This window comes from Bubalus bubalis, chromosome 5 (genome assembly GCF_019923935.1).
Source record: "Bubalus bubalis isolate 160015118507 breed Murrah chromosome 5, NDDB_SH_1, whole genome shotgun sequence".
Lineage (NCBI taxonomy): Eukaryota > Metazoa > Chordata > Mammalia > Artiodactyla > Bovidae > Bubalus > Bubalus bubalis.
In genome coordinates this window covers 81,638,623-81,664,004 of record NC_059161.1, presented here as the reverse complement: position 1 = coordinate 81,664,004, position 25,382 = coordinate 81,638,623, and the positions used below count along the sequence as shown (strand labels likewise).

Here is a 25,382-nt window from a genome sequence, read left to right as displayed (position 1 = left end):
GATCCCTGAGTCAGGAAGATCCCCTGGAGAAGGAAATGGTAACCCACTCCAGTATTCTTGCCTGGAGAATCCCATGGACAGAGAAGCCTGGTGGGCTACAGTCCATGAAGTCACAGAGTCAGACATGACTTAGCAACTAAACAGCAACAACAAACAAAAGTTTCTACACACATAGAAAAAAAGTGAAGTGTGTTAGTCGCTCAGTTGTGTCCAACTCTTGTTGGCCCCATAGACTATAGCCTGCCAGGCTCCTCTCTCCATGAGATTCTCCAGGCAAGAATACTGGAGAGGGTTGCCATTTCCTTCTCCAGGGGATATTCCAGACCCAGGGATCAAACTCAGATCTCCCGCGTTGCAGGCAGATTCTTTACCATCTGAGCCACCAGGGAAGCGCTTTAATAGGGACCTTGGGAACCTCCATTTCGAGCCTTTCAGTTACTTTGGCTCAAGAAACAGCAAAACTGAAAAACAAAAATAGTAAGCCCAAGTTTTTCAGATGCTGACACAGCTGCAAACTGGCCAACAGGTCCTTGTTAGTTTCTGTATTTTCTTTTGATCAGAGAAACCTCCTCCTAATCTGACAAATGAATCAGACATTTAATTAGGTTTTAGGAACAAAGAGTTCCTCCTCTTCCTGGTACATAGAATTAGGAATAAACTGTCTATGGCAAAGATTAATAGGAAAATTAATAATTCTAAGTGTTTAAAGGCAAACTGTTTGTCAATTGTTTAAAAAGTTGAATTAATGAGTAACCACCCCTGCCCCATATGCCAAAATCATTCCAGAACAAGTCCAGAGGAACTGAGTGGCCAGGCCAACATTCAGACCTGGCTCAAATGTTTTACTCAAGGAAGTTGATGCAGTAAATCAGATTTCACTTGTAAAATGGATGCCAGGCAGCCATGAACAAGAATGAATTTTGTGTGGACCAAGGAAGATATCTATGACATGGTATTCAGTTAAAAAATAAATTTATAGGCCTTCCCTTATGGTTCATTGGTTAGGAACCCACCAGCCAACGCAGGGGACACAGTTTTATCCCTGATCCGGAAGAGTCTGCATGCCTCAAGGCACCTAAGCCTGAGTACCACAACTACGGAAGCCCGCGTTCTCTCGAGCCTGGGCCCACACCAAGAGAAGCCGCAGTGACGAGAAGCCGGTGTACCACACCTCGAGAGAGCCTGTAAGCATCAGTGAAGGCCCAGCACAGCCAAAAAAATGTTCTTTTACATTTGTAAAACAGTATGCTATGATCTTATTTACATATGAGTAAATATGTGCTAATTTGTATATATTCTGTATAAAAAAATGTTGGAGTAATATATGCTGTATTAATAGGGGTTATTCATTAGAGATTGGATGGCAACAGAAAATTTAAGTTATACATTTATATCATTTTGAATTTTCACACTAATTAAATTGATATTTAAAAATGTTTAAGAAACCTTTTAAAGTTCTCCTGATTAGACCAATCTGGTGAGCAAAGTTTAAAAGTTTACCTTGCTCTTTGTATTTACTCGAATTCTTTATGGAGAGAAGAAAAGAACTAAATTCTACCAATTTCCAAGATAGGAAGAGGTCATGAACTGAAGACATCAGCAGGACAGAAGTCACTGGAACCTGAACCAAGGGGCTTCCTGAAAACCTGACTTTCCAGAGCTGCTGACGCCCACTGGAGACCAGTCAAAGAGAAAGTACCAGGCAAGTGCCACCAGCTACCGAGCAGCAGGCTGGAATATAACACTCAGGATGGGTCCTTATTCCTTTTCCTACAAGTAAATTACAGAGGTAGTGCTTCGCTGCCTTTAAAAATTGATTATTTAAGGAGGATATATTCCCTTAAATATATCCTCCTTGTGAGAAAGCCAAGCCAAATCACAATAAAGGATAATACTGTTTAGTATTTGGGCCACAGTTTCGGGAGATAAGAACATGAATTAACGGGGAGATACATATTACCCGTTATGGAGGATGCGCCTTAATCAGCACAACTCATTTTCACCTCACTTGTCTGGAAAGCCACCTATCCAGTCTGTGTGATCATCAGGAGAGGCCCAGGAAACAAGCATCATTGTCATGAGCCTCCTTATCAAGACTGTATGCAGCTAAGGGGCCTCCCCAGTGGCTCAGTGGTGAAGAATCCACCTGCCAGTGCAGGACCCATGGGTGATCCCTGACCCAGGGAGATCCCACATGCCTGGAGCAACCACGTCTGTGTGTCACAGCTATTGAGCCTCTGCTCTGGTGTCTGGAGCCACCGAGCCCTTGTGCCTAGAGCCTGCACTCCACAACGACAGAAGCCACTGCCGTGAGAAGCCCGTGCAGCAGTGAAGACCCAGCACAACTAAAACTAACTGAATAAAAATAAATAAAATTACATTAAAAAAAAGACTGTATGCAGCTAAACTATGAGTCAGAAAGCCAAGTCTCGGAGTCCTAACTTGGAGGGACTGGAGCAGGGTACTGGAGTGATGAGTCCCGTCACGGAAGGGTCATTCCAGGTGTGTCTCCACCACACACCTGCCGCGGGTGGGTCTACAGGGGCTCACCCTGGGGACCTCCTAGCTGTGAGACCTGCAGACAGAGCCTTCACTGCTGGAAGCCTTGCTTCCTCCGCTGTGGACTGACTGGAACACCTCCAGAACAGGGCTGCAAGGATGAGGCAACACAGCACGTGTAAGGCCCAGCCGGACTCAGCACGCAGAGCCTGCCCAGGGCCTGCAGCACCCCCATCCCCTCCCCATCAGTGGGTCACTGGCCTCGAGTGACCAAGACTCCTGGTTTGCCCAGGGCTGCAAGTTTTCCCAGGTTCAAGAGCTTCAGGGCTAAAATCAGGATAGTCATGGGCAAAACAGGACAGCCAGTCACCCTATCTGAGATTCACAGAAACACTGAAGAATAAACCAGACAGACAGCAGCTGGTTCCTGAGGCGCTCAGGGGGCTTGACATTGGGCACAGAGGCAGCTCTAGGTAGGCAGGACAGAGCCCTTCTGCCCTGTGCTATCTCGGCCGTGCTGAGCTGCGGGGTGTGGGCTCCAGATCCAACGGTTCAGTACCTGTGGTGCCGGGCTTCTCTAGCTGAAGCCGTGCGCTTAGCTGCCCTGAGCATGTGTGGGCTCTCAGTTCATGACCAGGGGTCAAATCCTCATCCCTGGCATTGGGAGGCAGGTTCGCAACCAGTGGACCACCGGGTAAGTCCCAAGTCATTCTTCCTTAACCCTCTGTCTTCCAAAGGCATCTCCATGGCTCAGCGATCTCATTGCATCTCCTTTTTAGTGATCGAGCCCAGCCCTGCACTCCCCACACCCCTCCACAGCAGGGCACTGGCTCGTGGGTGTTGACCGGAGGAAGGTATACCATCATCCCCATTTTAAAGAGGAGGAAAGCCACTGAGGCTAGAAAATTTGTGCAGTGTCACAGTTAAAGTGTCAGAGCAGAGATGGAAATCCGGGGTACTCTTCAACTGTCCTGGTAATAAGCCAGGATATTTCCAGGAGCTGGGAAGAGGCAAGACATCATTAAAACTGAGGCTTGAAGACTAAGATTTTGAAAGGGAATAAGGGCAATCCCAGCTGAGAAAACAGCCTACCTAGAGCGGCACGATAGGTGCTTATGTTTGAGGCTTGGTGAATGGGAAGCACAGACGAGCTGTACCACGAGGAATCTGTCACAGGCTGGGATCAACTGCACGTGTTACTGCAGGCAGTGAGGCTCCAGGATGGTGTTCAAGAGGAAGTGTGTGCTCAGTTGCTCATTCATGCCTGACTCTTTGCAGCCCCCTGGACTGTAGCTCACCAGGCTCCTCTGTCCCTGGGATTCTCCAGGCAAGAATACTGGAGCAGGTTGCCACCTCCTCCTCCAGGGGATCTTTCCAACCCAGGAATTGAGTCTGCATCTCTTATTTCTCTTGCACTGGCAGGAACATTCTTTACCAACTAGTGCCATCTGCATGACATATCTAAACTGGGCTTCAGAAAGGGCAATCTGGCTGCAGAATCCACGATCTTATCATCTATGCACCTCACCTGCACTGCCCTGGGCCCACCACATGTTCCTGTCCTATGCACCTTCAGGAGAACTCATGGCTGGAGCCCAGTTGGGAGCACCCTGCAATGCTGAGTGTGGATAAACCTGGGCCCGCCTCTGACCAGGACTGGGGAGACAGCAGTGGGGGTGGGGCAGGAAGTGCATACACGCAAGGCAGAGCTGCCTTGGACAGGTCTCTGCTGGGATAACTCATCTCCAGTTCATTTCAGAAATACTAGTGCCCAGCACAGGGCCCAGCACTTCGTAGTTGCTCACAATATACTCGTAGGAAAGAACAAATAAAGGATAAATAAACACACATGCCCTGCCGCTTGAACTGCTACCCATTGGGAAAGAATAGGAAAGTGTGGCGTTGGGCCTGTGCTGAGGAGGCAACAGTTCTGATTGAGGGAGGTCCTGACAAGACTCCTTTTCCTACTAGAGTCAAATAGCTAAGACGAGAAATAGCACAATTTTAAGTTGGAACTAAAATATGCATGTCCCCTTCATTCTTGAAACAAGCAAGCCTGGAGTTTAAGAAACATAGCTTCATGAGGAGCCAACACAGCAACCCCAAATACTGGCTTTCTGGTTTAGATGCCATGAATGGTGTTAATGATTGACATCCACACATAATTTATAGGGTACCTATCCCTCCTGTTAGCTCAGGTAGTAATTCCCCAGCTTGGTGCCTGATTACTCAGAGACCAAAGCTCAGCTCCTCCCTGAGGGAGCTCCTCCCATCCCCTTGACATTGCTATATAATGGCCTTGGGAAGTCACCCAGATGTCAGCCAAACCCGGACAAAAGAGATGCAAGCTGAGATCAAGGCTGGCAGGCTGCTTTCCTTCAGGTTTCTGTATTTGTACCCCAACCAGAAATATCACTGCAAAATAGCAAGGGCCACCATTTCTAGTTGCAACACTCGTTAAGTACTACCTGTCATATACATTTATCACAGTCCAGTGAAACCTAGGCTGGGAAAGCTGATTGACTTGGCTGCTATCAGACTAGGAACAGTGAGAAAGTTTGATAACATTATGTTGTCAGGAGTGTGTAGAAGTTATACTGAATTACTGTGGTGATTATAAGTGGGCGTGACCACTTATAATGACCTGCTTAAAGGGCAATATGGTGAAACCTATAGAAATATTAAATAGCACATACTTTTTGACCCAGAAATTCTATTTCTAGGAACTTATCCTACAAGTAGTAAGGGCACAGAGATGCAAAGATACAAGTGCAGATACTGTCACTGAGGCATAGTACAGTCAATTGCAGTAGCAAAAGACTGGTGACAACGTATGTGTTAGCTGGTAAGGAACCAGTAGAGGAAAACTGTTTCTTACTCCATAAAGAATGCTTCTGACACTTACTACCAGAAGTTAGTGCAGATCCCACAGGTTAAGGGCTCAGTCTCACAAGACTGCTCCCACTTCAGACACCAATCACAAGTCCAAGTTTCTGTACTTCTGACCAACTGGGTATAAATTGGAGGTTTCCATGGTTCCTCAAGTTTGTTAATTTGCTAGAACATCTCACAGAACTCAGGAAAGCACTTTACTTATGAGCACTTTATTATGAAGGATACAACTCAGGAACAGCCACATGGAAAAGATGCCACAGGGCAAGGTATGTAGGAGGGACGTGGAGCTCTCATATATCCTCTCTGGTCACACCACTCTCCCAGCATCTACATCTGTTCACCAGCACAGAAGCTCTCCTCTTCCAACTTATTCAGTTAGTGTTTTAGGGAGAGGTCCCATGACATGCTTCTCTGGTGGCTCAGATGGTAAAGCGTCTGTCTACAATGCAGGAGAACTGGGTTCGATCTTTGGGTTGGGAAGATCCTCTGGAGAAGGAAATGGCAACCCACTCCAGTATACTTGCCTGGAAAATCCCATGAACGAAGAGTGTGATAGGCTACAGTCCTTGGGGTCACAAAGAGTCAGACATGACTGAGCGACTTTCGCTTTCACTTTGACATGAGCGTGATTAAATCATTGGCCATTAGTGATTAACTTAATCCCCAGCGTTTCTTCCTTCAGGGGTAGGGGCTAAAAGTTCAGGTTTTCCTTTTTTTTAAGTTATTATTTATGGCTGAGCTGGGTTTTTGTTGCTGCGTGGGCTTTTCTCTAGCTGTGGTGAGCAGGGGCTACTCTCTAGCTGTGGAAAGCAGGCTTCTCATCGTGGTGGCTTCTCTTGCTGTGGAGCACAGGCTTTAGTTGCTGCAGCACATGGGCTTAGTAGCTGCAGCTTCCAGGCTCTAGAGCACAGGTTCAGTGGTGGTGGCTCATGGGTTTACTTGCTCTGTAGCATGTGGGATCTTTCCGAATCATGGATTGAACCCGTGTCTCCTGCATTGGCAGATGGCTTCTTTACCATTGAGCTACCAGGGAAGCCTTGAAAGTTCCAACTTTCTAATCCCTGCCAACGAGCCCTCATCTTCCAAGAGTCACATCCTTAACAAACAAACAAAAAAAGCATTCATGACTCTGGAGAATCCAAGGGTCTTAGAAGCTTATATGTCAGGAACCAGAGAATAGACCAAATATGGTAACAAAAATGGTCCTGGGACTTCCTTGTTGGTCCAGTGGTTAAGACCCTGCACATCCACTGCAGGGGCCATGGGTCTGATCCCTGGTCATGGAAGTAAGATCTTGCATGCCACAAGGTACAGCCAAAAAAAAAAAAAAAAGAAGTTTCTACCACTGATATCACCCAGGAAATTACTAGGTTTTAGGGAATAAGGAGCAGAAAACAAATACATATTTCTTATTATGTCACAACTGATTAAGTAAATCATCAATATTCATACTTTGGAATATTACACCAGAACTTTAAAAATGAGATAGATCTGTAAGCATTGATATTAGATGATCTCAAAAATAATGAAAAAGCACAGAGCAGAACAGTGTGTACAAACTGTTCTATTTGAGTAAACTAATGTATATATGCACATGTGCACACACACAGATATGCACATTTATCCATAACATGCACAAAATATCTCCCAAGGGTACTCTAAAAATCAGGTGTCTTTGGTTGTCTTCAGGGAAAGGACTGGGTGTCTGGGATGGGAGAAAACTTTACATTTCACTTTATATCCTTTTGAACAGTTTTTATATTCTAGTGAGTATGAGTATTATTTAAATAAAAACAATAAATAAACAAAATGCATGCCAAGATTGGGTCAGAGTCCCAGATTTTTCACATTTGAAAATGTTGGCAATTCACATTTATATTAATACAATTGACAAAGTACTTCACAAGCACTATCTCAACCTGTGAGGCAGGCAGGGGATTAGGGTAAAAGATCCATGCTTTTTGCTTCACAGGTACTTGCTTATTTGATCACTAAATATATGCACTCAACACAGGAGCACCTAAATATAAAGCAAATATGAACAGACATACATGGATAAATTGACAGTAAATACATATACTTACTTATATATACTTTTATATACATATATATATATATATATATATATACAGTAATAAATATAGTAGGGTGCTTTAAAACCCTACTGCAGCTATAGACAGATCATCCAGACAGAAAATCAATAAGGAAACACTGGCTTTAAATGACACATTAGACCAGGGGGACTTAATAGATATATAAATAATATTCCACCTCAAGGCAGCAGAATACACATCTTTTCAAGTGCACACAGAACATTCTCCAGGATAGATCATATGCTAGGCCACAAAACAAGTCTCAGGTAATTTAAGAAAAGTGAAATCCTATCAAGTATCTTTTCTGGTACAACACTATGACACTAGAAATCAACAACATGTGAAAAACACTGCAAATATCACAAACACATGAAGGCTAAACAATACATACTAAACAACCAACGGTTCACTGAAGAAATCAAAGGAATCAAAGCAATACCTGGAAACCAAAAAAAAAGAAAACATAACGATCCATATTCTATGGGTTGCAGCAAGGCAGTTCTAAGAGGGAAGTTTTTAGGGATACAAACTTACCTCAGGAAACAGAAAAAAAAAGTCTCAAATCAACAATGAAACAAAAAAAAACCTCAAATCAACAACCTAACCTTGTACCAAAAGGAATTAGAAAAAGAATAATAATTCTCTCCCAAATTAGAAGGAAAAAATCATAAAGAACAGAGCAGAAATAGACACTAAAAAAAAAAATAGAAAAAAAAACCCCATGAAACTAAGAGCTGGTTCTTTAAAAAGACAAACAAAATTGATAAACCATTAGATAGAGTCATCAAGAAAAAAAAGAGAGGGCCCAAATCAATAAAGTCAAAAATGAAAAAGAAATTACAACTGACACTATAGAAATATAAAGGCTCATAAGAGATTACTGCTAACAACTATATATCAACAAAATGGATAATCTAGAAGAAATGGACAAATTCTTAGAAACATACAATCAAGACTGAGACAAGAAGAAATAGAAAATATAAACAGAGCAATTAGCTTAATGAAGCTGAATTACTAATTTAAAAAACTGTCAACAAACAGAAGTACAGAACCAGATGACTTCATAGGTGAATTCTACCAAATATTTAAAGAGGAATTAACATCTAGCCTTCTGAAACTATTGCAAAAAACTGCAAATGAACAAAGTCTTCTGAATTTATTCTACTAGGCAAGCACCATCATGATATCAAAGCCAGACAAAGATACCACAAAAAAAGAAAACAGTCCAATATCACTGATGAAGAACACAGATGCAAAATTCCTCAAAAAAAAAAATGAGCAAACCAAATCCAACAATACATTAAAACAATCATACACCACGATCAAGTGTGATTTATCCCAGGGATATAAGAACAGTTCAACATTAGAAAATCAGTATGGTATGCCACATTAATAAATTGAAGAATAAAATATGATCATCTCGATAGATGCAGAAAAAGCTTTTGACAAAATTCAACATTCATTTATTATAAAAACTCTCTAGAAAGTGGGCATGGAAGGAACATACCTGACCATAAAAAGGTCATACATACATAAAAAAGTCATACATGACAAACCCACAAATAAAATCATACTCAATGAAAAATTGAAAGTATTTCCTCTAAGATAAAGAATAAGACAAGGATGTCTACTCTTGCCACTTTTATTCAGTATACTATTGTAAGTCCTAGTGACAGCAATCAGAGAAGAAAAAGAAGTAAAAGGAATCCAAATTGGAAAGGATGAAGTAGAACTGTGATTGTCTGCAAAAGATGTGATACTATACATAGAAAATCCTAAAGATTGCACCAAGGAAACTATAGAGCTCATTAATGAATCTGATAAGATTGCACATATAAAATTGATACACAGAAATCTGTTGCAATTCTATACACTAACAACAACCTATCAGAGAAAAATTAAGGAAACAATCCTATCAAGTATCTTTTGATATATATCATGATAAGATGGACTGAAAGAGCTAATATTGTTAAAATGTCCATACTATACAAAGCAATCTACATATTCAATGCAATCCCTATCAAAACAATGGAAATTTTCCCAGAACTATAACAAATAATTTTAAAATTGGTTCAGTTCAGTTCAGTCGCTCAGTCATGTCTGACTCTTTGTGACCTCATGGACTGCAGCACACCAGGCTTCCCTGTCCATCACCAACTCCTGGAGTTTACTCAAACTCATATCCATTGAGTCGGTGATGCCATCCAACCATCTCATCCTCTGTCATCCCCTTGTCCTCCTGCATTCAATCTTTCCCAGCATCAGGGTCTCTTCAAATGAACCACTTCTTCACATCAGGTGGCCAAAGTATTGGAGTTTCAGATTCAACATCAGTCCTTCCAATGAATATTCAGGAGTGATTTCCTTTAGGATAGACTGGTTGGATCTCCCTGCAGTCCAAGGGACTCTCAAGAGTCTTCTCCAACACCACAGCCCCAAATCATCAATTTGTATGAAAACTCAAAAGACACCCGAAGAGCCAAAACAATCTTGAGAAAGAGGACCAAAACTGGAAGTATCATACACCCTGATTTTAAACTATACTACAAAGCTACAGTAATCAAAACAAGTGTAGTACTGGCACAAAAATAGACACAAAGATTAACAAAACAGCATCAAGAGCTCAGAAATAAACCCATGCAACTATGGTCAATGAAGAAAAGGCAGTCTCTTAAGTAAATGGTGCTGGAAAAACTGGATAGATATATGTGAAAGAATGAAATTAGAACATTTTCTCACACCATGCACAAAAATAAGCTCAAAATGTATTAAAGCCCTAAAGGTAAGACCTGAAACTATAAAACTCATAAAGGAAAACATAGGCAGAACACTCTGACATAAATTGTAGCAACATTTTTTTTAAATCTAAGGTAAAAATAAACAAATAGGATCTAATCAAACTTAAAAACTTTTGCACAGCAAAGAAAACCATTGACAAAGTAAAAGAACAACCTACTGAATGGGAGAAAATATTTGCAAATGATATAACCAATAAGGGGTTAATATTCAAAATGTATAAACAATTCATACTACTCACTATAAAAAGAAAACCCAAAGAATACAATTAAAAAGTATACAGAAGACTTGAATAGACATTTTTGCAGAGAAGACAGGCAGATGGGTAACAGGCCCATGAAAATCAGATGCTCAACACGGCTAATCAGGGAAATGCAAATCAGACCCAAAATGAGCTACCACCTCACACCTGTCAAATGGCCCTCATCAAAAACTACAAATAAATATTGGTGAGATGTGGAGCAAAGGGGACCCTTGTACAGTGTTGGTGGGAATGTCAACTGGTAGAGCCATTATGTAAAACAGCATGGTGGTTCCTCAAAAAACTAAAAATAGAATCACTATATGAACCAGCAATTCCACTCCCAGGTATACATAAAAAAAAACAGTAACACTAATTTGAAAAGATATGTGTACCCCAATGTTCACTGAAGCATTATTTGCAATAGTCAAGATATGGAAGCAACTTAAGTGTCTATCAACAGATGAATGGATAAAGAAGATGTGGTATAAATACACAGTTTTACTCAGCCCTGAAAAAGAATGAAAATTTGCCATTTGGGACAACATGGATGAACTTGGAAAGTATTATGCTTAGTGAAATAAGTAAGACAAAGAAAGACAAATTCTGTATGTTAACACTTATATATGGACTCTAAAAAATTAAACCAACTGGTGAATATAACAAAACAGAAATAGACTCACAGATACAGAGAATAAACTAGAGGTTATTGTGGGAAGAAGAAAGTGGGGAGAGGCAAGATGGAGTAGGGGAGTATGAGATACAACTACTATTATGAAATAAATAAGCTACAAGGATATATTGTATGGCACAGGGAATACATCCAATATTTTAAACTATAATTGGAATATAATCTATAAAAGTTTTGAATCAAAATACCTGAAACTAATCAATTATACCTCAATTTAAAAGATAGTCTGTGATCAGAATATTTTAGAGCAGAATCTTATTAAACCTGCAGTACATTGATTCATTAAAAAAAAAAAAAAAAAAAGATGAGGCATGATATGTGTCCAAATTCCTGCCGAGTAGAAGATCAGAGCTGGGACTGGAGCCCAGCCCTCCCTTCACTGCTCCACAGCTTACTCTACTAAGATGAGGTGCTTGGGCTACAGAGGTGGAGGTTTTCACTCTCTCGTTTCCCAACATAGCACATGACTCAGTGCTGGTACAGACTTGGGAGGCAGATGTGACAAGAAGCAAGAGTCTAGGCCTGGGCTTTCTGAGACAGGAGCTGCACATCACAGTACCTACTGAGCACTTGAAATTAGCCAGTCTGAGATGAGATGTGCTCTAAATGTTAAATGCACACCAGATTTGGGAGACTTTGAAGATTCTGTTTAATGTATTAAGATATGTTAAACAAAATGTAAAATAGATCATTAATAATTTTTGTATTGATTACACATTGAAATAATATTTTAGACATATTAGGTAAAACAAAATATATTGTTAAAATTAATCATGCCTGTTTCTTTTTTTATTTTTTCTTTCTTTTTTAAGGTAACCACTAGAAAATTTAGAATGACATATGTGGCGTGTGTGTGTGTGGCTCACATTATACTTTTTTTGGATACCACTGGTTTAGACCATCATCCTCCACCCTCTCCAGAAAAATCCTATACCTTTGAGTTTGGTCCACCCTTGTCAAAGTGAGTGCTCTGTCCCCCCAGACTTTCCTTTTCATTCTTCCAACAGGCAGAAATCTGCTGTGAGGTCCGGCATCAGCCCCCATGTCTCTAGCACCCTCATCTACAAGAACCTCTTCCCTCTCCTTGGCCAAGATTCTTCAAACTCTAGCAGCCTCTCTCTTTTCATCATCTGTCCCTGAAAACCCTCACCCTGGATCAACTGTTCTTCACTTCCTCTCTGGCCACACCTGAGGCCTGAGCAGTCAACACGGCGGCACAAAGTCCACAGCAGACAGTCTCCAGAGCAACGGAGCACAGTGTACCCTCGAGATGGTCCTCCAGACTGCCTTACTGTACTTCCCATGTAAATTCACTCCTCCTTTCTCTATGATTATTATGAGCAGTTTCCCCCAATCTCTCCAGACCTCCAAATTCCTCCTCATTCCAGCAGATAACCTTGTCCATCTGGAACACTGCAGAGCACCCTTTCCTGCTTGAAACGCCCTGTGGCTTCTGGGCCACTGTATTCATCTGGGGCTCTTCTCAGTTCCATCTCTTGACTGCAGAGTGGAAATGCCGCCCTTCTCTCCAGATGCCCAGAAGGCACACCTGCCTGTGGGGGCAGAGGGTGGCAGAGGAGTGCAAGATGCTGGCTGGGGAAGCCCCAGAATCTGAAGACCCCAGTCTTGTTTTGGCTGCACCATGCCCTATCTGGGCGACTGTGCAAATCCCCTCCCTCTCTGAGTCATCCTTTCCTCATTTCTAACTAAGGATCATCATGGTTGGCTTCAGTGCTTCAGTCTTTTAAAAAGCCCACACACACGTGAATGAGAGCACTTGAGCACCAGGAACAATCCCAAGGGTGCAGAGGAGCTCCCTTTTGTGATTTTTCATCCAGACTCAATCCAGTCTCCTCTCATTCAACAAACATTTGGCAAGGAAGTAAAAGGGTCTAAGGCTGATGGAGCACCAACCCAGAGTCACACACGCCACATGCAAGTCCACCATTCGCTACTTGGCTAATCAATTACTCTGCATCCAAACAGTGCCACCCAACCTCTTCTCAGTGCCCTGCAGAGAAGGCCCTGCTTCCCCAGTCACAGGAGGCTGAACCAAGGTGAACCACCTGATCTAATCTAGTTATTATCAATCTGTGAATACCAGACCATTTGGGGAAGTTTTTAAAAAGCCTACCTTGGACTTATGAGTTCAGAATTTTTAGGGGTGAGACCAAAGCCTCTGTGCTTTTTAAAAGTCCCTATGTGATCCCCGTGTGCAGCCAAAACTGAAAACCACTGAGCGAATCCACACTAAAGGCTTAGCAGCTGAAATGCAGACCCAATTGGGCATTAACAATGCCTAAACCAAAAGAATGAAGGGCCATTATGTGAAAAGGAATGCTTGAGACTCAGTGACAGCCTTTCAGCAAGATTTCTGGGGGAAATGGACTCTTTCTGGTATCAGTCAAATTTGATTGTATCCATTCCTATTTCTAGAGATGCTTGGGGTTAGGAAGGAAGAACAGGTGAGCTAAGCAACTTCCTTTGCCTCCTTCACCCCCTGCAACTCTGTAAAGCAAAGGTTCTCAACGTCTGTGTGTGGGCTAAGTCTCTTCTGACTCTTTGACTCTGTGACTCTATGGTCTGTAGCCTGCTAGACTCCTCTGCCCATGGTATTCTCCAAGCAAGAATACTGGAATGGGGTGCCATTTCCTCCTCCAGGGGATCTTCCCAACTCAAGGATCAAACCTGCGTCCCCTGTGGCGCCTGCATTGGCAGGAGTATTCTTTACCACTGAGCCACCTGGGAAGTCTGAATGAAGTTTAAGGGAGGCAATGCATATAAGGAACTTATCATAGTTTCTAACATTTGGTGACCATTCAATAATATTAAAGTGAATATTATTTTCTTTACAGATAATTTCTCTTTTATTAAAGAGAATTCTTTGAAGATGCACGGAATTGCTTATTGAGGTGGTGAGCTCCCCATCCTCAGGGGTATGTAAGCAGAAGTTGGAGTTGTACCAGGGACTGAAGCAGTAAAGCTGAGGCTGGGAGCTGGAGTGTTGAGTGAAGGAGGCTCATTCTTTCAGCTCAAATTGCATAACAGGTTTAGAACTTGAATCAGCATTTGTAAATCTGTGATTCACTTGCAGAAGTGTGGCAAGAGTTGGGTGACCTGAATTTCCTCCCTGTGGAATTCCTTCTGGAATCTTTTTAACTTAAGCAAGAGCCATCCTTGCTGGAAAGCTGAACACTTTTCAGGACAGCCACAGGCTACAGTCACATCACTGCTGTGTTTCTACTTGGAGGTTAAGAAAGCCAGGTATGGTGGAGGTGGCTGCCTGCCCCTGCCCAGTCTTAGAGAGTGAGGTGCCCCCTGGGTTTACCCTCTGCAGAGCTGGGCTGCAGGACTTATGGTGGGCCTAGGAAACTGGGAGGGAGGCACCTCCTCGGACACTTCTGTGGAAACGTGTGTGTGCAACAGGAGCATGAAGGCAGAGATGAGGCTCTGACCTCCAACGGTTCTTCTGGGAGGACTTCCCAGGATGCTTGAAGGCACTTGGGAGATGGGTGCAGAGTGAGCAAAAGACAATTCAGACGCATGAGTGACTGGGTACCGCGGTGAGAGTACATAGCTTCTCCTTCAATGAGACTGAGGGCCAGCCCCTCTCCAGCCCACAGGTCCTTAAACATCACTTCTTCCAGGGAGCCTTCTGCAGTCCCTCAACACCAGGGGGCTCCAGCTCTGGGTTCCCAGAGCTCCATGTTCCTCTCTATCAACTTAACCCAGTCCGTTGTAATTTCTTCTTTTTTTTTTTTTGGCCGCGTCACATGGCACGTGGACCTTCCCCGTTCAGGGATCGATGCCGCGCCCCCTGCAGTGGAAGTGCTGTCTCAATTGCTGGGCCACCAGGGAAATCCCCCGCTGCAATTCCTTGATTAATGGTCCATCCTCCTAGATCAGTTGTCAGCTATGAACCCAGGGGGCCAGTCTATCTTGTTTTCCATGGGATCCCCAAGGCCTGGCACAGTATCTGGCACTGTGGGCTTCCCATAAACACATGATGAAAGAATGAAGGTCTTTAGGCAAGTCCGTCAATCTCTCTGAGCCTTAGTTTCCCCATCTATAAAATGGGGACTAATAGTCCCCATTGGCAGGATTACTATGAAGAGGGCTTCCCAGGTGGCATTAGTGGTAAAGAACCTGCCTGCCAATGCAGAAGACATAAGAGACACAGGTTCAATCCCTGGGTTGGGAAGATCCCCTGGAGGAGGGCATGGCAACCCACTCCAGTATTCTTGCCTGGAGAATCCCCATGGACAGAGGAGACTGGTGGGCTATAGAGTCAATGGGGTCGCAAAGAGTCGGACACGATTGAAGTGACTTAGCATGCACGCACGCATGCATGGAAGACAGCAGTTAAATGTGCTTGGCACAAAGCATGTGATCGATAAACAGTCACAGGTATCATTGTCTCATTGTCAAAAAACAATTGTAAACACTTGGGAGGTATTGGCTTTTCTTCTCTTTGTTGGCTAGAGGCTATTGTTAGTAATCTCTCTAAAACCACCTGGCTGTGTCTCCTTTGAAAGACCCAAGAAACTTGGCCTCACCCTCCTTTTCCTGCCCCATCGCCCAAGACTAGTCATCTCTCCCCACTTGCTGTTGCACAGACTGTGGCCCACTCCCCGCTGCGGCCTCTCCTCTGTAACTCAGCTCACATCACCCTCCTCGTTCTCAGGTTTCTGCTCACTGGAAGGGTCCATCCTGAATGTCCCCTCCTCTGCCAGGCTCAATCAGCCCGCACAGTGCAGCTCCCAGTGGGCTTTCCACTCAGGCTGGGGGAGGGAGTGCCCATTCCCCCGCTGGAAGGAGCAGGCGAGCACACAGTCCGGTCTGGATTGCTGGCACCCTGGCAGGGTACAATGTGATGGACGGTTCACTCAGACTGAGGTGCTCGAGCTGAGCTGACAGTCTACCTGCATAAAGGAACCAGTTCTTGTTGAAGGACCCCTGGCCGCCCATCCCAGAGCATGTGGAGGGCTTGCTTGATGGTGAGAGGAGAGAGAGGGTCTGGTGCCCCGTTTCTGGGCACTGGCTTTCAAAAGGAATGTGCCCCAGCCCCACAGTGAGCCTAGGCTGGGAACCCTGCCACAGGGCTGACAGCATGCTGCGGGGAGCCCCATGGGGTCCCCGGCAGGGTCCGCTGTGGAGGACTCACATCTCCCTCCTGACCCCTGGCGCTGCTGTAAGTTTATCAGAGGAACTACTCTGGCACCTAAGATCCAAGACTTCCCCAATCCCATTCCTCTAGACAATTTATCAGATTGAATATGAAGAAACTGACCAGGGCTGAAAAACCTGATTTAACTAAGGCACTGCCACCGGCTACTGGCCCCAAGGGCAAGAAGACGGTGTTGCTGTGTCTGTGCTCATTATTCCTGTTGCTCAGAACCTGCTCCTCCCTGCTCTCCTGGCTTCCTCCTACTATGACTTCAAGGCTGCTGGTTCAAGAAGCCTCCTTCCAGCTCTCAGCTGAATGCCTCTCTCATACTCCCCGAGCATCTGACCACCGATTGTCCAGGTGGGACCCAACCCTCCCTGCTGGGTCACGTGATCCCTGCTGCAGGGACCATGCTGGGTGTCCCTGGCCCCTGGCACAGTGCCTCTTCCTCACTAGGTGCTCAGGAACCATTTACTAAACCAAACCAAACTTCAAAGAGGAACATTCTTGTCTCCTGACCTAAGCCTGGTGGCAGAATGTCTGTGGGTTTGTCAGGATTAAACTACCAGTAAGGGAGAAGCGTTCCAGAAAAACATCTATTTCTGCTTTATTGACTATGCCAAAGTCTTTGACTGTGTGGATCACAATAAACTGTGGAAAATTCTGAAAGACATGGGAATTCCAGACCACCTGATCTGCCTCTTGAGAAATTTATATGCAGGTCAGGAAGCAACAGTTAGAACTGGACATGGAACAACAGACTGGTTCCAAATAGGAAAAGGAGTACGTCAAAGCTGTATATCGTCACCCTGCTTATTTAACTTATATGCAGAATATATCATGAGAAACGCTGGACTGGAAGAAGCACAAGCTGGAATCAAGATTGCCAGGAGAAATATCAATAACCTCAGATATGCAGATGACACCACCCTTATGGCAGAAAGTGAAGAGGAACTAAAAAGCCTCTTGATGAAAGTGAAAGTGGAGAGTGAAAAAGCTGGCTTAAAACTCAACATTTAGAAAACGAAGATCATGGCATCCGGTCCCATCACTTCATGGGAAATAGATGGGGAAACAGTGGAAACAGTGTCAGACTTTATTTTTCTGGGCTCCAAAATCACTGCAGATGGTGACTGCAGCTATGAAATTAAAAGACGCTTACTCCTTGGAAGGAAAGTTATGACCAACCTAGATAGCATGTTGAGAAGCAGAGACATTACTTTGCCAACAAAGGTCCGTCTAGTCAAGGCTATGGTTTTTCCTGTGGTCATGTATGGATGTGAGAGTTGGACTGTGAAGAAGGCTGAGCACCGAAGAATTGATGCTTTTGAACTGTGGTGTTGGAGAAGACTCTTGAGAGTCCCTTGGACTGCAAGGGGATCCAACCAGTCCATTCTGAAGGAGATCAGCCCTGGGATTTCTTTGGCAGGAATTATGCTAAAGCTGAAACTCCAGCACTTTGGCCACCTCATGCGAAGAGTTGACTCATTGGAAAAGACTCTGATGCTGGGAGGGATTGGGGGCAGGAGAAGGGGACGACAGAGGATGAGATGGCTGGATGGTATCACTGACTCGATGGATGTGAGTCTGGGTGAACTCTGGGAGTTGGTGATGGACAGGGAGGCCTGGCGTGCTGCAATTCATGGGGTTGCAAAGAGTCGGACACAACTGAGCGACTGAACTGAACTGAACTGAAGGGAGAAGCGAGACTCTCCTGCACACAGTGGTAGATGTTCTGAGAATGGACGACAGGAGAGAGGTGCACACTTCCTACCAGGCTGTTTCTTTGAGACAAGAAGGAGGGGCGTAGGTGTCTGTAGGTTTTACAAGCCTTCCAAGAGGTTCTTATGTGCAGCCCCAATTGAGAACCACAAACCCAGCCCACCCTCCTGGCCCTGTGCGCTCAGAGAAGGAAGGTGACCCAATACACAGGGCTTGCCGCCAGCACTGGGACCAGACCTCGGGCCCCACCCTTCCCAGCGGGGGACTTACTGGATGCCCCAGAGCTGTGGGGTTCCTCTGGGGTCCAGATGGTATCAGCCTGAGCTGCCCCCAGGGATGTGCCTCTGCAGGGGCAAGCCATTGAGCTTCCTGGACCACGGTGAGCAGCAGGAATATTCTGTGCTCGCTTGATGGTCTGGCGTGTCCCTTTAGGGCTGACTGATGCCTTCCCAGCCTGGCAAACCAGTTACAGAAGAAAATCATTGCCCAACGTACTTGCCAACTGTGCCTCTCTCCTATTCCCATTTCTGCCGGATAGATAAATACTTTCTTAACCCAAGCCTGTGTTCTAGGAAAAATCCAGGTGCAGGCAGACGAGGGTCCTGAGAGCACAGGCTAAGGGGGTGCAGGGTCAGTGGGTCTCGGATGGGGGACCAGTTAAATCCCCAGTAAGTGCTTGCTGAGGCAACACCCTTACTGCTTCTGTCACTTAGCATGCCCAGACCGTGTCAGGCTCCATGAGGATCTGTCCTCCTAGCTTCTGAGCACCTGCTGTATGCCTGGAGCTCTCTTCTCCACCCTGTCCTGCTGTATGCACTTGCTCATCCTTCAAGACTCAACCTCAGCTTCTCCATCCCACCCTCCACGGAGGAGGATGCTTCCTGCTGACCGTGACTGATAGAAGCAACACGTGTTCTCTTGGGAAGAACTCAACTTCAGTCCAGGCCACAGAGATTATAGCAAAGCTACTGATTTATAATATGCACCATGAGTTTAGATACATCAGAATACTAAAAGGAAAGAAAGCCTGAGAGCAGATGGAAGAAATAAGTGGCCTGAAGCCCCGGGGACAATGGAGAAAGGAAGTCTCCTGACTGCAGCCCTTTCCCAGCCCAGCACAGCGTAGCCTCAAGACTCTCTTGGAAACCAGGGATGAAACCATTAGGGTGACTTTCTGGTGATGCTGACCCTCCCTCAATAACTTCAGTGTAAGTCCCAGGCATTTCTGAGCACCACCCCCAGGGGAGGCGTGAGGAGAGGGCGCCCGTCAGCCTGGCTTGCCCTCCACACGATGTCACATCAGCAGCGCCACATTCACCCCATATCAGGGCTCTGCTCTCCCCACGGAAAGGGCTGCCAGCCACAAGATGTCACGTCTCTCAGGACAGGCTAGCTAAGAAGAAAGTAGATATGGATAGGACATACGTATAATATTAATAGTTGAGAGGCATGAGCAAGATCTTGGCTATCAATGTGGACAGAGCTAAAAAAAAAAAGATTGCTATAAAAAGTAAGCTGCTGAGTAACAAGCACAGCATGATTCCATTATTTACTGCGTTTTTTAAAAGCATACCCAAGCACCATTCTTGTGGGTGGGTATGTTTATATGTATGCAAGACCATTGTCTATAAATCATAGAGAGCCCACACCTCATCTGTTGGTTTCGCCTGGGTCAGTGGAGTGCACCTTATGTGCTTAGTAACAATACTCGCGTGCCAACACGGACGGCGAAGCAGGTGCCAGCGGGGCCGTATCCTGTGGTGATGGATCCTGGGGTCTCCCCAGGGATTCTCCCTAGGCTGTCCCTCCCTTCCCGCCCGCCCCACGCCACCTTCAGCTAAGCTGGAACCCTGGTTCCACGCGGCTGTGGCCGCTCTGGCCTCCCCGCCGGTCCCCAGGCTGAGTCCCAGCCCTGGCTGCTCCTCCGTTCTCCTGGGCTCTGGCCAGGAGCGACTCAGCAGGGCCAGCTCCTCCACCCCGGCTCCACCCTGGGAAAGCGGGGATGCAGAATAGTTGTGTGTATGTTCACGTGTGCACGTGTGTGAGTGGGTGTGGGTGTGTGCTAGGGGAGCAGGCTGCTTTTTAGAAGCTGGGGTTGAAATGCAGGCAGCAAGCTGGCTTGGCTCAGGCCACCAACTAAATTGTTCTACTTAACAACAGGTCCTACTATATAGGTTTATATCCTAGGATAAACCACAATGGAAAAGAATATTAAAAAAGAATGTATATATATCTATGTATAACTGAATCACTTTGCTGTATGGCAGAAATTAACACAACATTGTAAATCAACTGTACTTCAATTAAAAACAACCAAGAAGAAAAAAACCCAAGGCGTTCCTACTTGAGTCTTGGATCATCTGCGTCCAGATGAGCAGGGCAATGATACTCAGAGGCCTGATGGCTAACTTCCGGGGCTGAGAGCTGAGACAGGAGATGAACAAGGTCCTGGAAAAGCACTCCACCTGGCCAGGTGCAGGAGACCTGCCAGCTCTCAGGGCTTTTAAGGCCCTGTCTTAGTCAGCTTGTGCTGCTATAACAAAATACCATGAACCAGGGGCCCAAACAACAGACATTTACTCCTCACAGTTGTGGAGACTGGAAAGTCCAAGGTCAAGGTGCCAAAAGACTCAGTTCTCACTGAGGGCCCTCTTCCTGGCTTGTAGACAGGCACTTTCCTGCTGTACCATCATATGCAGTGAGCGGGATTGGTGGTCTCTCTCTCTTCTTAGAGAGACACCAGCCCCTCACAGAAGTCCTACCCTCATGACTTCAACTCTAAACTTAATTGCCCCATCAAGGCCCCACCTCTACATACCATTATATTGGGAGTTAGGGCTTCAACATAATGGCTTTCTGGGGGGACAGAAATATTTAGTCCATAACATTCTGTCCCTGGTCCCCCAAAATTCATGCAATGAATTCCTGCATGAATAATAATAAAAAAAAGACAGTAGAGCAGAATGCCCTCTCCAAAGTAGGTGGACCTCACCCAATCTGCTGAAAGCCTGAATAAATAGTAAGAAAGAAAAAAAAAATTAATTCCATCCCAACAGTTTCCAAAGTCAACTCATTTTTCCTTCAACTCTAAAGTCTCATCTATAATAAATCAGACTGGGTAAGACTTGAGGTATGATTCTTCTTGGAAGAAAATTATTCTCCAGCTGAGAACCTGTGAAACTAGCTAAGTTAATGTGCTTCCAAAATGCAGTGGAACAAGCATAGGATATACACTCTCATTCCAAAAAAGGAGAGATCAGAAGGAAGAAAGGAGTGACAGGTCCCGGGTGAGTCCAAAACCTAGCAAGGTAAATCCATTAGCCCTTAAGACTCACTCATAATCCTCTGTGGTGCCAGGATCTGCCTTCAGGACCCACCGAGGCAGGGGTCACCTCACCCCTGCAGCTCCGCTGGACATCCCCAGGCCCCCCGAGGGGCTCAGCAAAACCTCTGCCTTGCCTGTTGAAACCAATACCCCGCCCCCTTCCCCCCACATTTGAAACCAAGGAGATAACTCTGATGCTGGCTGAGTTGCCTTCATTCTTTTCTTATCCTGAAAAATAGCATACACAGCTAGACAGCGATACATCCATCAAGTCCAACGGCCTGCCCTCACTTCCCTGTCTTCAGCCTTGCAGCTACCCTGGAGCTTTCCTGGTGGGGGCGCTGATTGGGCCCATGGTTCACACCCAGGCAATCTTACCAAACAGTGGTCTGTCACAATCTCTGTGCTCTCTTCTGAACATACTCTCTTTTTTATCACATAGACAGGTTGACAATTTTCCACATCGTTAAGTTCCTGTTCCTTTTTGCTTAAGAATTCCTTCTTAAAGTCATTTTTCTCTTCTTGCATTTTACTCTAAGCAGACAGGAGGAACCAAGCTGCTCCTTCAACACTTCGCTTAAGAATTTCCTCAGTTAATTATCTAATTTCATCATTTCCAAGCTCCACATTCAACGCGAACTCTGGAACATGAACACAGCTCAGCTAAGTTCTTTGCCACTTTCTAACAAGGATCACCTCTTCCCTATTGTCCAAAAATTTGTTCCTCATTTCCATCTGAAACCTCACCAGAACGGCCCTTAGAGTCCGTGTTTCTAGCATGTACTTCAAAACTTGTCCAGCTTCTACCCATTACTCAGTTCCAAAGCTGCTTCTACATTTTGGGGGTATTTATGACGTTAGCACTTTTTACTTCTGTCTTAGTCAGCTTGGGCTGCTGTAACAGACTACTATTGACTGGGCGGCTTAAGGAGCATAGCTCTGGAGGCTGAGACAGCCAATATCAAGGTCCTGGCAGATTTGGAGGACTCTTTTCCTTCCCTGCAGACAGCTGCCATCTCGCTGTGTCCTCCCGAGGCAGCAAGAGAGGAGGGGCTCTCCGGTGTTTCTTCCTCCCCATCAGGGGATCGCAACATCATGACCTCCTCTAAACCTAATGCCTCCCAAAGGCTCCACCTCCAGATACCATCACTTTGTGGGTTAGGGTTTCAACATGGGAATTTTGGGGACACAAGCATTCCATCCATAACGGTCTCATTCACAGAGAAAAGGCTGCACATGCAGGGTGTGTGTGTGTGTGTGTGTGTGTGTGTGTGAGGTTGTGGCACATGCTTTCACGCAGGCTTCAGTGTCAGTGATGCGTATCTGGCTTTCTGGGTGGAGGCTTTGGGCAGAGGCTGCAGAAGAAGAGAATGGAGGGAGCTGGTGAGAGGGTGGAGACCCCCTCCCCACGTCATTGGGGCTGGCCTGGAAACATAGCCCCCCTCAGGGAGGGGCACAGGGCAGATGCCAGCTGGCACTGGGCAAGTGCTGGGGACCTGCCTTCCTGCAGTTTACAGCTCTGCAGGAGTCGCTCCTTAACGGAGAACTGCAAAACGGTGACCCTTCCTCCTGGTTTTGCATGCGTTTCCTCTTCATCTAGGATGCCCTGTGTCCCACTGTCCCATTCCCGGGCAGCTCTGTCCATCTGTCACTGGGTAGGCACAGCTCCCTTTGGGAGTCTTGGTCTAATTCCCCACCTCTGGGTTCTGAGCCTCTAGAGCTTCCAGAACTTTGGCACTCCCTGCCTCTCAGGACTGGCCACTCCCAGCCAGCACTCGTTTGCTTGTCTGAGGGCAACACTGCGAACCACAGAATCCCCAGTACCACTGCTTCCTGGAAGCAGAGGGCCGTGAATGAGTGAATGAATACATGAAATCTGCACTGTGGTGAACGGCTGACCCCTGAACCTCAGGGACAGCTGTACAGATGTTACGTGAGAATGTCTGGTTGGAAACGTTGGAGGGGTGCAAAATGATAGAAAAGGTCACTGCGACCCCAGACGCACCCACTCATCTGATGGACTAACCTACTTCCTGCTCCACAGACAGCCAGAGGCGCAAGGTCCCTACCAGTCTTTGTGGGTTCCTGAGATTCGCAGCCTTCGAAACTGGGCTGTAACTGGAGGGGTGTAAAGGTCAACCGTGCCACATTAACCCCGGTTTAAATACTAACTCTATCACTGCCTAGGTGGCGACAGCTGTGCCTGTTTCCTCACTTGTGAAATAGGCATGAGAGCGGCACTTTTTGATTCCCTTTGCTGTACAGCAGAAACTAACACAACACTGTAAAGCAACAACACTCCAATGAAAATTAAGGGGAAATAAGACTGGCACTTTGTTCATAGAGTTGCTCTGAGGATTCAATGATAGACGTGCCGTCAAGCCCTGGGGACAGTAAGTGCAAAGGCGCTTAGTAAGCAGCGGCTCTTCCTAGAGGTCCTCCCCGGCCCGCGGCCCCGCGCTGGTCATTCTGGAAACCTCGGATGACTAATCTGTAAAATGGGAGTGATCATAAGGGGAACGACTAAATGAGAAGGTGCAGCTGCACTCTGATCTGTGGTCTGGGTCCCCGGGATCCAGACATCTAAATCCTCCGCCCGCAGCAGAGCGGTGAGGGCCATCTCCAGCCTGAGGAGTTCAGACCCCGACCCCGGCCCCGACCCCCTTTCCTCTTTGAGAGGGTCTGCTGGGGGTTCCTCTAAGAGGTGGGGGCCTAAAGCACCAGGGACCAGCGCTGGGGACACAAGAGGCGCGGAGGGAGAGGGGGGTCCCCACAGCAGGGGCGGGGCGCGCGTGCGCCGGGGTCAAGGATGCCAGGGCCGCAGCCGGGTTATTCCAAGAAAAAGGAATACAGAACGCAGAGGCCGGAGGGTCCAGGGGCAGCCGGCTCTCCCCCGGCGGCTTTCGGCTCCGATCGCACCCGGGGCCGCTCCCCGCTCCAGGCCGCGCCCCGCCCCGCCGGCCGGTGGCCGCGACCCCCACCCGGGACGATCCGCCCCCCGCCCGGCTTGGCCCGGCCCGGCCCGCGCTTACTCTGCAGACAGCGGGCGGCGGCCACGCAGAGGGCGAGGACTCCCAGCGAGAAGCCGCGGCTCCGCGTCCTCCCGCCCGGCGGCGGCCTCATGAGCGCGCCCGCCGCGCCGGCCGCCCCACACCGGCGTCCCGGGCGCGAAGGCGCGGCCCGCGCGCGCCCCGCCTCCTCGGCTGCGTCCCGCCGGCCCCGGGGGCAGATGCCGGGCACTGGCGCTGCTCCGGTTGAACCAGTTCCCAGGGAGCGGGCAAGGAAAAGGAGCGAGGAGGGAGGGAGGAGAGGAATGCACCACTCCGGGGTAAATCATAGCAAATCATGTAGTCTCCTTCCGTTCACACCCACTTTACTGGTGTTGATTCAGGATTCAGCTGGGCAGCAGAAGGGAGGGAAACTATTAGCTGTTGCCCGAGGACCGAGAGGGACCATCTAATGGCTCCACGTGAAACGAGAAGGCTTTCAGAAAAGTGAAATGACAGTCTGGAATGAAAGGGATGAGAAGAGGATGAGGGAGCCTCAGGCTGCTCTGGGTGGAGCCGTTGGGCAGTGGTGATAGTTGTCCACCAGGTACCATCCATGCATCTGAACACCATCCATCCATCCACTCATCATCCATCCATCCACCCATCCTCAGTCCATCCACCTATCTATCCATCTCCCATCCACCATTCTTCCATCCACTATTTATCCAGCCACCATCCATACCTCCATTCATCCATGCGTCCGAGATTTGTTCACTGAGAGTCTATTTATTTGCACAGGCCTAACACATGGTAAATACTCATAAAACACTGATGGAATGAAGCTGGGCACTGTGCTAAAGGCTGGGAATACAACATGAACAAGATAGAAGTCTTCAGAAATCCTAACAAGAGGTAGGGGCTAGAAAAACAAACAATTGCTGTACAGAGCATGTGCATCTTTGA

The 25,382-nt window shown here is 46.4% G+C and overlaps 1 protein-coding gene across 4 annotated transcripts in view; it reads right to left on the bottom strand.

Moving 5' to 3' along the window:
• The window catches only part of VSTM5 (V-set and transmembrane domain containing 5), a 35,712-nt gene extending 11,107 nt beyond the window's left edge, over window positions 1-24,605 (bottom strand). For all 4 annotated transcript variants that reach the window (XM_045165787.1, XM_045165788.1, XM_045165786.1 and 1 more), the window contains exon 1: window positions 24,462-24,605. In XM_045165787.1, coding sequence (XP_045021722.1) covers window positions 24,462-24,552 — 91 coding nt within the window. In that variant the 5' untranslated portion in view covers window positions 24,553-24,605. The remainder of the gene's footprint in view (window positions 1-24,461) is intronic.
• Window positions 24,606-25,382: the final 777 nt, after the last annotated feature.